The sequence below is a fragment of the Myotis myotis genome, unplaced genomic scaffold (assembly GCF_014108235.1).
Source record: "Myotis myotis isolate mMyoMyo1 unplaced genomic scaffold, mMyoMyo1.p scaffold_m19_p_8, whole genome shotgun sequence".
In the NCBI taxonomy this organism is placed as follows: domain Eukaryota; kingdom Metazoa; phylum Chordata; class Mammalia; order Chiroptera; family Vespertilionidae; genus Myotis; species Myotis myotis.
The window spans coordinates 47,332,558-47,346,081 of NW_023416390.1; the positions used below are offsets into that span (position 1 = coordinate 47,332,558).

At 42.6% G+C, this 13,524-nt stretch overlaps 1 protein-coding gene across 1 annotated transcript in view; it reads right to left on the reverse strand.

Moving 5' to 3' along the window:
- MYO3B (myosin IIIB) overlaps positions 1-13,524 on the reverse strand; it is a 351,164-nt gene that overhangs the window by 313,411 nt on the left and 24,229 nt on the right. Inside the window, exon 7 of the mRNA XM_036319661.1 lies at positions 6,142-6,287. Coding sequence (XP_036175554.1) covers positions 6,142-6,287 — 146 coding nt within the window. The remainder of the gene's footprint in view (positions 1-6,141; positions 6,288-13,524) is intronic.

A 13,524-nucleotide genomic window follows, 5' to 3' on the forward strand; every position in this document is an offset into this window, starting at 1 on the left:
CTCCATCATTTAGGAGCTAAGTTGGAATTAGCCAAAATGAGTGGTGCCAAAATACTGAAATCAGGGTAATGAAGGGAAAGCACCGATAGTGCCATAAGTCAACACGGCTCCTCCGGCCTTTCCCTTCTCTCAGGGTGGGTTTCTTACTCAGCACTGATGGACGGGACTAGAAGTCCTGAAGCACGCTCCTGCTTTGCCACCTGATCCCCAAGTTAAAGCTTAAAAAGCTAAACTATCCCTGCCTGCCAGGACTCAGGGGGGCAGCAAGCTGTACCTCCACAGGAACTAACCACCCCAGCTGCTCAACTCAAATTAAAAGAGTTTGGAAACATGTTCCACAAAGTGAAAACCTTCTGGGGCATTTCTGCCAACTGCCTCCAGCTACTGTGTTCCCAAGGAAATGGAAAGGATACCCCAGGGGGAGGGGGCACCCCTGAGACATCCTGAAGAATAGGGTCCACAATCCATTAAATTCCACTAGAAATTTCCCAAAGAAAAGGGAGAAGGATGCTGGATTGTTTTCCTATCAGAGCATTGTAAAACTTTTTTTTTTTTCTTTTTGCAGGTAGGCACTCAGTATATGCTGAATGATGCTAATTCTTCTAGCTCATCTTGCTTTATGAGTGAAGCTGGGATTGGGAGGGTTTGTTACTTAAAAGGCCAATAGCTAAGTGACCTAGGTTGGTGAAGAGAAACCAGAATTCTCCGGGGCAAATCCAGCCTTCCTGTGCCATTAAACACCACCCCCCTCACTTATTGCACTTTAACAACAATAGTTTAGTTTTAATTTCTTTTCCGTATATTTCACAGCCCTAGGGGAAAATGTCCTGTGACAATTCTGTAATAGTAAGACAATTACTGGTGACTCAGGGCTCCCTGCTGCCTCTGCATCCTCCCTCAGCTGAGGAGCAGGCTTCCCATGTAGGAACAATTTGGTTTGTGAATTAGAAAAGTCAGAATGAAAGGAATCTTTACCTTAAAAAATGATAGACATTCAGAAGAAATTAGATGAAAATTCAACCCAAGGATTCTGTTTCAGAACAAGAGTTCATTATAGGCACTGAGTCCCTGAAGAAACCTTTCATATAGACTTCCAATGTCTCAAGTGATGATTCCTCCTTTCTGAGCCCTGCCACCCACTTCTTTTATAGTCCTCCTCCTTGTATCTCTTTTTTGCCATCCAACTTCTTCCCAGTATACCTTTGCTATTGGATGGGGGAAGAGACAGTACAGCTATGTTCTCCTTGAGAGAAAAACCCGTCTTCTTCATCTTGTAATTCAAGCACTCCACCTAAGCCTGATTCAGAGTGATGACCTGGGTTAGAGGGCACAGGCATGCCCACCTTCCCAGTAGATTGTGTTTCAAAGCACTTTGGTAAATGGGCAGTTTAGAGCTTGGAAAGCATTTCCCCCCATAAGCATAAAGTTCTAGAGATAGAGCTAGGCTAAGTCCTCAGATTCAACCACAAGACTCTGAGGGGCTACAAGAGTCTAATAAGGTACCCCATGTGAGAACTTTAGGTGTTTGCTATAGAGCAGCGATGGCAAACCTTTTGAGCTCGGTGTGTCAGCATTTTGAAAAACCCTAACTTAACTCTGGTGCCGTGTCACATATAGAAATTTTTTGATATTTGCAACCATAGTAAAACAAAGACTTATATTTTTTATATTTATTTTATATATTTAAATGCCATTTAACAAAGAAAAATCAACCAAAAAAATGAGTTCGCGTGTCACCTCTGACACGCGTGTCATAGGTTCGCCATCACTGCTATAGAGCCTCCTCCTAAATCATCCCTTAATATAGCTTCCATGAGAAAAAGCATTCCAACTCTAAAGTCAGAAGCAGATTTCCACTTACCAGAGAACCAAAGTGAGTTTTTCCCACTGAGAAAGTAAAAGGAAGGTGAAGGGGGAAGAGGTGCTGGCTTTGCCAGAAATGGCCCTGACTTGGCAGGTGCAGGTTCTGCAAGGAGGGTAGGATGGGACAAAAACCTCTGGGTACCAACAATGATAACATGGAATTCCTCTCTGCTTTCATAGAACACATGCTCTATAATTTTTCAGTTCAAACACTTGTCTTAAGTGTTCTAAATGAAGAGCTGAAGGCGGTTGCTTAAGGGGAGTGTGGAAAGGGAGGGATTTCTGGTTTAAGGGTCATAAATCAATGAGCAAAGGAGGGCCTGTGTGCACCTATGATAATACTCGATTTCTATTCTTCAGTTCCTTAACTGACACAATTGCTGATGTTCAATTCTAACTCTCAGGTTTACAGTATCTATTTAAAATTGGAGGCAGGGAGAAGGATGCTGGACTGTCAGCTTCTTAAAGGCTTACATTGCTATTCATTTCTATATAGTCCAGTCCCCTTGTTGCTCAATTCACAATTCATCAATAAATAAATAAATATAACTTGAGGAAAGGCTTTAGTTTTTCAATCTAGTTGCAAAACATGTGGCCCTTGGAATCAAACTTCTCAGACTTACATCATTTTTCCCCTATAGGTGCATGACCAGGGGCTTCCTCCTCAGGCTTCCAGTTTTCTCCTCTAGAAAAAAAGGATGGTGATAGAACCGACCTCACAAGGTACTGTGCGCACTGAATGCATTTATATTTTTAAACACATAGCACTGTGCCCGCCAAAGAAAGTACTTGATAAATCTAAGCTAGTATTATTTTTACATCATCATTTGGCTAATTATCTCACACTTTGTACCCAAATTAGTTTCTCAGAGAAGCTGGTAAACATTAAAGCTGGTTGGGATAGTGAGTTGAACTGTGTAGCCTCCAAGAAATATGCCCACTCAGAGCCTGAGGACATGTCCTTATTTTGAATAAAGGTTTTTGCAGATGTAATTATGACAAGGATCTCAAGATGAGTTCATCCTGGATTAGGATGGGCCCTAAATCCAATGACAAGTGTCCTTATTGGACAAGGCAGAACAGAAGACACAGAGAGACATGGAAGGAAGCCACATGAAAATGTAGCAGGGATTGGAGTTATGCTGTGACAAACCAAGGAACACCAGAAGCCACCAGAACCTGGAAGGGGCAAGGAGGAATTCCCCCCTAGAGCCTTCAGAGGGAGCGTGGCTCTGGCAGCTTCTCGATTAGAATTCTGACCTCTAGAACGGGGGAGAATACATTTCTGTGGTTTTAAGCCACCAAGTTTGTGGTATGTTGCTGTGGTGAAAATAGTTGGATACAGTTTGGAACAACCTAAATTTGGTGAGGAAAAAAGGCCCAAATGTGAGTTGGTATTTATTATGAGGTCTCTTTTTCTCAAATCATGTACTGCAGGGAAACTTCTCATTAGGAAGGGAAAATCATGGACCATTCTGTCCCACCCACTTCCAGCCAAGGACATTTCTGCTGGGGATCTTGAAAGTATTCTGCATCTTCACACAGGAACGAAGTGGAAATACTTAACATGCAGCAAGACCCTAGGCAGAGCTGGCCACTATCTGGCCAAGAATGAAGCACAGCTCTCAGTCCTTGTCCAATGAACATACCCACACTGGTCACCACTGCCTTCTGGGTCCCCACCTGTAGTGATCGAGAAGGTCATTAGACAAAGACTCCAACTTAAGAAAAGATACCTGGTTGCCAAGGAACCAACATAACTGTACATTTCTCCAAACTCTATGGGTTCTTGCAATTACATCTATAAAACAGATCTCCTTTTTAAGAGAAAAATATATCCAGGTCATCTGCAAGATCCTTCTAAGACTGGAATTTTAAAGGAGTCCTCAGGAGAGGATGTTGTCAAAGCCATGGAGACCCAGAGAAACTGTTTCATTCTTTTCCTGTCTTATAACTCCCAGAGAAAAATACCAGCAGCCAGAGCAGCAACTGCCAGAAAGAGGTGACTCTTTCGGAGCAAAGGCATTAGCCAAGATGACACATGCTGACAGGTTCAGTAAATAGCAGACGCTCTGCCAATCAGAAGATAATTTCTGCGTGTGTGCAACGTAGGAAAGACTGCGAGTCCCACAGGATTTCAAAGTCAGGTCACAATCACTCCATGTGTCATCTTCTAATGTGAAGGTCAAAGGAAAGGAGAAGGTGGGTGGAGGCAGAGAGGGGAAGAGCAAGGAGACCCGTGTGCCTGCGAATCAACCACATCCAGGCAGGCCTCGCTTCCTGTTTCCTGACAGTGCCCGGGAACCTGCGCAATCACCTGCTTCCTAGACTCTGAGGCTCCCACCTCACATGCAGCCAGCACTTCATTAACTCCCTAGTCCTTCGTAACTCCTGAAAGTCACTTCCTACCTGACTCGGGAAGGTTTTCTTTCCTTCCCTCACTTGGTAATTCATCCCAGTACGGAAAGGGTTTTATAGAGAAGAGGTGAGTGAGGAAGGCCAGAGGAGAAGCCACACGGAGTATCTGGGACCCAGAGTCCTCGGAAGCAGACTTCACTGTTCAACGGAAAGGAATTACAGAACCCTAAAAACACTCAGATCCAAATAGGAAGAAAAGATTCTGAAGCCAAACGGATTCCAAGGATTTTTGTGATTGTCCTTTGCTTTTCTCCTTCAGGAAAGAAACGACAGAGGGAATGAGAGACAGAGACTGAGGTTCTCATGAAACACACAGGCAAATAACTTGAGTGCCTATTTAAAAGATGTGTTTATCTCTCCACTCTCCATCAAAGAGCTTCTCTGAGGAAAGGATACATTTTTAGCACTCAGAATTAAGAGAGTACACACACACACACACACACACATCTACGCTGCCTCACATTTATCACCATCTGAAATATAGTTGGTCTGTACACAAATACATGCTAAAAAAGAAAAGAAAAAATATACCCAAGTAGATGACCTCTTACAAAAAGTACATACATATATGTGTATATAATCAGAAGCCACACCTTAATTGTGATATTTGGGAAACTATGTAGCCACATTAAACAAATAATGATGAGCCAACCACTTGACAAATATCAAAGCACACACACAAGTCATCCCAGACACTGCTTCTATTTTCTGACTTATTGTGTATACAATGCTGTGGTGTGGTCATGCATTTCACATCCTTTTAAACCTTCAGCAGACTTTTTCCCCCAGGAGGCTATTAATTTTGAAAGCCACTAATTTTGTCTGCCCTTCTAGGACCTGTTGTTGTACTTCGGAAAAAGCAAAAAGACCAACCCTGTCTTGAGTGGGGAACCATCTTTGGAATAATGGTGGGTGGTTGTTCACATCTGGGTGAGGTAGAAAACAGCATTACAATGATGAACGCCACAGAGCCTCATCTGCATATAAATAGACCTAATCAGAAATGCAAATTGCAATCGGGAGAAATTTTTCAAGGCTGTGATAGCTGCATGATTGTGCAGATAGGGAAGGTTAACACTTGTATTAGCCAAGTGGTTGAAGGCTCCCAGCTGGCCCAGAGCTTTCCCCTGAAAGAGAAATGTGAATGGAACAAAGCTCTCAGCCTGCAACCTGTCTGGGAAGGAGCTCCCTTTTAGCTTCTGCAGCTGGCTGAGCGTGGCTGGATTCTGGTGGAAGACAAACAACCAACCTCTTGTACAAACCCTCAGTGAATATCCACAACAGGAAATACACCAGCATTTAACACCACACTGACCTCTTTCAGCACAATTTCCCACTGAGGCAGAAATTAAGGGATGGAAAGACAGTCATATGACTGATGTAACATTTTTAAAAATATTGTTTAGTGTTTGTCTGAGTAAATACAAAAATAGGATACACATTTTTATTCATCCCCAAATTTTCCTGAGTACTCGAGAAAGATTCAAATTAAAAATGAACAAACATATATAATTATATAATTAAAAACAAAACACAATACTTAGATTACTTAACCTAATATTGCATTTGTAGTCTTCTCATGCAAAGCACCAAAAATGAACGTCTCAAAAACTGGAGTACGTACTGAAAACACGCAATTGTTACAACAAAGTCCCATTATGCCTTGAGATATGTTATCTTTCAGGGACGTTCTCTAACCTTGTACCCCCCCGCCCCACACACACACACACAAAGAAATACTGTACATTTTACAGTCAGGCTTTCACAGATTTGGAAAGAAATTGTTTATGATCTATTATCCCCGCTAACAGCCGCTTTCACAAAGAACTTATGAGCCAAGAGCGCCATCGTGTGTCCTACCTTGGAATTTTAAAGAGCGTTTTCACAGGATGCATGTCAAAGAGGGGAGGGTCTCCATCCCCCAGTTCAATAGCTGTAATCCCCAAGGACCAGACGTCACAGCGAGCGTCATAGGAAGAGTCATACTGCTGTTCACAAGCGATAACCTATCAGACAAAAGCAGGACACAACACATCAACCCCACTGCCACCTCAGATGTCCTAAAAAGCCCTTGGCAGATCTTAGCCCCTTCTCAGTTCCCTTGGCTATGCTGACATTGAAGTCCAGTAATAACAACATGTGTGTGTTCTAGGTCTTATGTGTGTGTGACTGATTTATCATCTGATATGGTCATCAACTTTTAAAAAAAAAAAATTATTGTTTAAAATTTGTCTCCTTTTTCCCCCATTGACCTCTCCCAGGTAACTCCCACCCCAGCACATACCCTCAAACCCCTAGTTTCTGTGTCCACTGGTTATGCTTATATGCATGCATACAAGTCCTTTGGTTGATCTCTTAAGCCCCTCCCCTCCCCTGCCTTCCCTCCCTTCCCTTTGAGGTTTGACAGTCTGGTTGATGCTTCTCTGTCTCTGGATCTGTTTTTGTTCATCAGTTTGTGTTGTTCACTATATTCCACAAATAAGTGAGATCATGTGATATTTATCTTTCTCCAACTGGCTTATTTCGGTTAGCATAATGCCCTCCAGGTCCATCCATGCTATTGTAAATGGTAAGAGTTCTTTCTTTTTTATAGCAGCGTAGTATTCCATTGTGTAGATGTGCCAAAGTTTTTTATCCACTCATCTGCTGATGGGCACTTAGGCTGTTTCCAGATCTTAGCTATTGTAAACTGTGCTGCTATGAACATAGGGGTGCATATATCCTTTCTGATTGGTGTTTCTGGTTTCTTGGGATATATTCCTAGAAGTGGGATTGGTCATTAACTTTTTTAAATGTGTCAGTTCGGTTCCATAAGCATGCATTGAAACACTCTAGGTACCAAGAACAGTGCAAGAGGAGGCACAAGGGTGAATACCTCACTGCATCTGCCCTGCTGACATCCTTTAAGGAAAGGCTTTGTCTGCATCCTTCACCTCATTCCAGCTGCTGAATCAACAGCAAACAACACTCATTCTCAAAGGTGCTTGCCTCCTGCACAAAATCCCCAGAAGTGGACAGTGAAGCAGAAAAATGTTGGAAGGTAGATGTAGTTAACATATAATAGAAACTGCTTCCTCCCGTTCCCTTTTCTAAGAAGTTCTGCTTCCTCTTCAAACCCCCACACCTGGTTTGCATTTCAGCAGCAGCTGCCACTTCAGTTAAGGCCTGACTGGGTACAAGAACAGCAGAACCAGAAAATGCTTGTCACTGCTTTGTTCCCCAATGGAACCTTGCAGGGAAATCTCTTTCTATCATTTTTTTTTAAGTCACACAGAAAAAGCCCCTCCACTCAGACTCTGGTGGCTACCACATTGAGGTTGTGAGAAGGCAGAGTGAGCCAGAGGATATGGAGGGACAGGTGCCTTATTTGACCTGAAATCTCCCTCCATGACAAGGATGGCCCAGGGCTATGGGCAGGTAGGAATCTTTGAGTTCCTGATGGTGAACTGGTCCAAATAGCGTATGAGATAGATAAGCACCGGGGAGAGGGGCAGCGAGATGGGCCTACCTGCCCTCTTAGGCCATCAGAAGGTCTTTGGCTGGGACTGAGCAAAGTGAGCCAACTGGGGAGCAGAGTGACAGATCTGGCGTACATGTTAGCAGGAGCGCTCTCGCTGCTGTGCAGAGGATACATGAAAATGGGACATGAGGAGAGGCAAAACCAGTTTAAAGCTACTGCAGGAATCCAAACTAGAGACAGTGAGAAATAATCAGATTTTGATTATGTAATTTTAAAGGTAGAGCCCATCAGATTTGCTGACTTATATAAGAAAGATGAGTTGAGGAAGAGGCAGGAGTGTTTGACCTGGGCAATTTCAGAATGGAATTGGTATTTAATGAGATGAGGGAGACAGGAAAAGCAGGTTTGGGTTGAAAAGCAGGCTCTCCATTGGGGACATACTAAGTTTGAGATGCCTACGAGATGTCCAGATGGAGATTTCATTGTAGCCAAATGACCTTAAGAATAAATATGTGTTGTTTTGAGCCACTAAGTGTGTGACACTGTTATGGAAGTGACAGAAACTAGTACATCTGCTCTCTGCCAGACCCAGTTAACTGGACTTGCAAAGCCAGCAAATGTGCCTAAGACCAGGTGCCCTTCCTCCCATAATTGCCCTCTACACTTCCTTCTGGTTTCTGAATTGAAGAATGTTTCTCCTTGTATCCCTATCCTTGGTCTGACCTCAGCCCCACCCTCTGAAGAGATTATCCTGACATAGAATCTCCTGTCCTTTTAACACATTATTTTCAAACATGCATTCAAGCTAAAGTTCAAATAATCCGAATTTCAGGAGCAGAGACTATTTCATTGCCCCTGAAGGCCTCATTTCCATCACCCAATCATGTGAGAAAGTACACTATTTTTAAAGATCTCCAGAAAAGCCTATCCAACACCATTCCTTTCAGCAATGACATTTCCAAATGTGAGGGACAAACATAATTATAGACATATCAACCAGCAAATAGTTGACCATTTTAATACATTTTTGTGAGGGAACAAGAAATAAGACTCTCTCCCTCCTCTACAAGAGCTACGGCCAACTGGAATGTAAAATGAACCTGTAAGAATTAAATGGCAACTACAAACGTCCTAAGACAGTGTATCCTAGCATGTCCAATACCGGATACGGGCTCCAAAAGCTTGGGCTACTAGAGGGACACCACTGTAGGTTAAGCAAGACAATGAAGAGTGTCTACTCCCGAAGTCCATGACATCCGGGAAGAAATTCAAATCAGCTCCCAGCCACTTTAGAGGGGACACAGAAGACAATTCCAAGAATCCATCCTAATATGGGAATGGAGATAACCTAAGGTTTCTCAAGTGTTGTCATAAAATATTCAAAACATTTATCCGGTTTCAACTTCTCTTTACAGATAGACACTATCTTCAGCTCATTCTGATAAATAGAAAAGTATCCTTTGGCCAAATTCTCTTCCCAAAACTCAGCTTTGTAGTGTGACAGAAAGTTTCTTTAAGCTCAGTCTTCCAAAGAAGTTTATAGAAAATCTCACTAGTAAAATAATTTACAAATAACTTATTGAGACAGGCATAGTATTAGGTCCTAGGAAGAGAAAGCTAAATGCACCCTTACTTTAATCTTCATAAGCATTCTGTGAGGTTGGTGCAGGTGTAGAAACTGAGGAATAAATAACACAGGTAATAGCTCACCCAGAGCCCGCTGCTAGTCATTGTCAGGAACAGAATTTGAATCCAGGCAGAGGAGAGGCAAGTAAGCAAATCATAATATGATAAGTGCTATAAATAATGAAGATTCTGTTCAAGGAACGGTCTAATTATCAGCTTCTGCACTCATATTTTGACCAAACTAACTAGGCTTTTTTTAGAGTTCTATTACATAAACTCCATCTTCCCTGAGAGAGTCTCTCCTTCAGGATTAGTTCTTATCAGGAGTAAACATGGGTGATGAGATTTAAAGAAGCACTCTAAGAGGATGCATTGAAGGTCAACACACCCTGGAATTGGATTCCCTATCAATCCAACACCAAAGTCAATGACTTCTTGAGGGAGAAAAGTGATCTCATTCTCCTTAGCTCAGCATTGTCATCTCTAGGAAAAACAAAGCTGAATTAGGAATGCACAGATGACTGATTGGTCTTTGGTTCCCTTGCCCCCACAAGAAGGGGACCTCTCAAAGAGCTCTCGGAATCAGTTGTTATGAGGCTCCACTAAGAAAAGGAGAGAGTGGGGCAATGGTTTCCCAGGTTCTCTAAGTCATATTAAAGGGATGGAGAGAGGTAGGTTTAGATGGCAGGGCACAGGTCCAGGACTCAAACTATCTCTCTTCTCACACCTCACCTCCACCACCCCAAAGAGCAGCCATGCCCAAGGCAAGGGCATACTCTCCTTCACCTTGAGCAGTCTGAGTATGAAGATGTTGGTTGCAGTGGAATGAATAGAGATGATAAAATAGGTGTGTAAGAGAGTTCAAGGGAAGAGTTGCAGGATGTGGAGAAGGCTTTAGTGTGTAAATTTAGGGGAAGGGACACACCAAGAAACACTGATATTTTGATCCTGGGTGACCAGGGAAATGATGGTGCCATTTACAAAAACAGAAAAGTCAGCTTGATAGGCAGTATAACAAGTTCAAACTGGGTCTGAGCTCTACCCTTATCCAAGTACAGAAAAAAATCACTTGTGCTAATAGGGCCTCAGTGTCCGCCCCCCACCCCCCACCTCGGCCCACATGTAGATACACTAAGGAAAACAAATTCTGTTAAGATCAGAAGCAGAATGTACTAAAGGGTAACAATAAAATACTGACATGTTTCCAGTGACTACCAAGAGTTTGGCATTACAGTAAATGTATTTTACATTTCAGAACTCCGTAGATTTTAACCTTTCCATTGTTGGCTGCCAACATAATTAGTCAAAATGTGTAGTTTTTATACATAGGTTTAAGTACCAGAAGCAGATACCAGGTTGTATATCAGGACTTGATCAAACTGGTATATTTATCTTAATCCAGTGTGGTGAATAGAAAACCTAGTACATGTCAATGCACAAAGTACAGATTCTCCAAAGTTGAATTTAAAGTCCACAGCATGTTGGAGGTTGATATGAAGAGGATGTATTTTCTAGAATGTTCCACAAGATGTGTATATAGACTGTGATAAAATGTTTAATGTACCTTGCAAAGGCTAAAAGCATAGCAGTAAATGAATCAAAATAGAGACCGAGTCCTGCTGTAATCTATCGCTAGTGGCCAATGGCACCAAGATGAAAATACTGTCTTGTGACCTCAGTGAGTTTCAGACATATAAACCCCTCCATGCTTCTGCAGAGTCACCTTTAACAGTCTGGTGTATCAGTAAGGTTTACACTGTTTCTGAATTTGTTATTAAATATATTTTTATTGACTTCAGAGAGGAAGGGAGAAAGAGAGAGATGAAACATCAGTGATGAGAGAGAATCATTGATTGGCTGCCTCCTGCACATCCCCTATTAGGGGTCGAGCCTGCAACCCAGGCATGTGCCCTGACTGGGAATCGAGCCATGACCTCCTGGTTTATAGGTTAAAGCTCAACCACTGAGCCACGCTGGCTGGGCTGTTTCTGAGTTTTAATGAATAATTTTACCTATTTGATGTTAATCTATCATTAACCTCATCATTTCTTCTGTTTTAGAGGGGCCAGAGCCTTGATGAGCTCATCAAAATGACCCCTGAGGAAAAAAGAGACTTATGTAAAACTTTAGACAATAAATAAAAATTTAAAAATGACCCCTGATGTAAACAGACATAACCCAGGGTAAAGATTATGTCCACATCAACTTTCGGTCCTCATCAGAGAAGCTATGTTTAAAAATCTTTGGATTCAAATTAAAAAAAGTCCGAACTACATTATTTACCCGCTGGATGCCTTAGCTAAGTCCCTTCGTTGGTTATAGGGACCTCACTTTCTGGCTGAATAAAGTCACAAGGTGGGAATGAATAATCTCTACTATCTCTTCCAGTTCTAATATTCTATGACCTCATGATTTCCAAATAAGTCATTCTGGTATTGTATCTCACACTGAAAGGCTAACCTCTCCATGCACATTAGCTAGAGTAAACAGTAGATGGTTCTGGGTATTAACTAGATGGCTGGAATCTGGTGGGGTTTTATTAGCAATATTTTGTAGACGTTCTTAAGGTCTATGAAGAGAAGCTGGTCGCTGTGATAATGCCTCCGCTAAGGAAGATGAGCTCCAGTGACAGCAATTGTTTGGATGCTGGTTAATGGAGCATGTGCAGTACGTACCTTGAAATATGAGCGTTTGGCTTTTCTAGGTACACGTACACTCCCTGCTGCTCAGTGTAGGAAGACTGGAAGCACTGATGCTCGATTACTAGCAATCTCTATGCACAAGCAGTTCCAGTGCCCATGCCAGTAGCTATTTTACCCAGAGGTGGGCTTGAGCCTCCCACATGTCGATCAATGCCACCTTGGCTGCCAAAAACTTTTCTGTCTGGAGGGGACTGAGGTTAATAAGTTTTCATTAACAGGTTAGCTCTACTGTCTTTGGAGCCAAGAGTCGCGGTCAACTTTCTTTGATTGCAGGGCAGTTCTCTGTAGCCTTCTTCAGAATAACAAGTCCCAAAATTCCGAACTTTCTAAACCTGCCTCAGTCCCTCCTTCCTGCCCCACAGAGGGAGCACATTCCTCCCTCTCCCGAAGGAGTTTGTGAGGTGGAACTGCACCCACAACTTGATAACACAACTGCCAGTGGTTCTCAACCTTCTGGCCCTTTAAATACAGTTCCTCATGTTGTGACCCAACCATAACATTATTTTCGTTGCTACTTCATAACTGTAATGTTGCTACTGTTATGAATCGTAATGTAAATATCTGATATGCAGGATGATCTTAGGCGACCCCTGTGAAAGGGACGTTCAACCGCCAAAGGGGTCGCAACCCACAGGTTGAGAAACATATACCATCTCCCCACCCACCTGGGGCATGGCCAGGTGAGTTCTGTGGAGGCCGGCTGGCCCTTTGCTCAGCCACCAGCTGGGAGTGGCAGCGAAAGAACAACTGTCAGTAGCTCTTCCCCTGTAAAAAGATTTGCATCTCTGGCTGCTGTGAGAAAAATCCCAGAGCCAGGCATCTTTGTTTTGGTTTTGCCACCCCTTCACTGGGTAACTTTAGCAAATTATTTAGTCTTCCTGCACCTCTTCTTTTTATGCAAACCGAGCAACCCTCTCTCAAGGGCCTTGTCTGACACACTGTCTATGACATTGTTGCTTCCCCAAATGGCTCCAAAATGTTAGTAGTAGACGACAATGGGCCATTGCTGTATCGGTAATATCTATTTTTTTTTTTTACTTGCTACTTTGAACCTTTTTGCATTTTCTAAAATGTTTACAGAAAGCATGGTTTTTGTCTTGAAAATGTAAATAAGTATGGGAAAGTTTGCCTTAACTTTCAAGGGTGTGTTTCCCTCCTCCAGGGTCATTTGTTGGCTGATGGGATTCTTCACCAACAAATTGGCAGGTTAAAGGTGGTGTCTTGATTATAAAATTAGGTTCCCCTGAGATTCACACAAGAAAATGAAAGAAATTCCCTTCAGAACTATATCCTTTCCTACTGGAAGCATAAGGCTAATAAGGGTAGTACTTTCACTTTCTCAGGTCCCCCTGATCCCATGAAATGCCACATGGTTACAATGTCATTTCAGCCTAGACCAAGGGCAGGGCTTATGATAAAGCTCCCAAGATAGGGGTGAGATTCGCCCCCTACCTC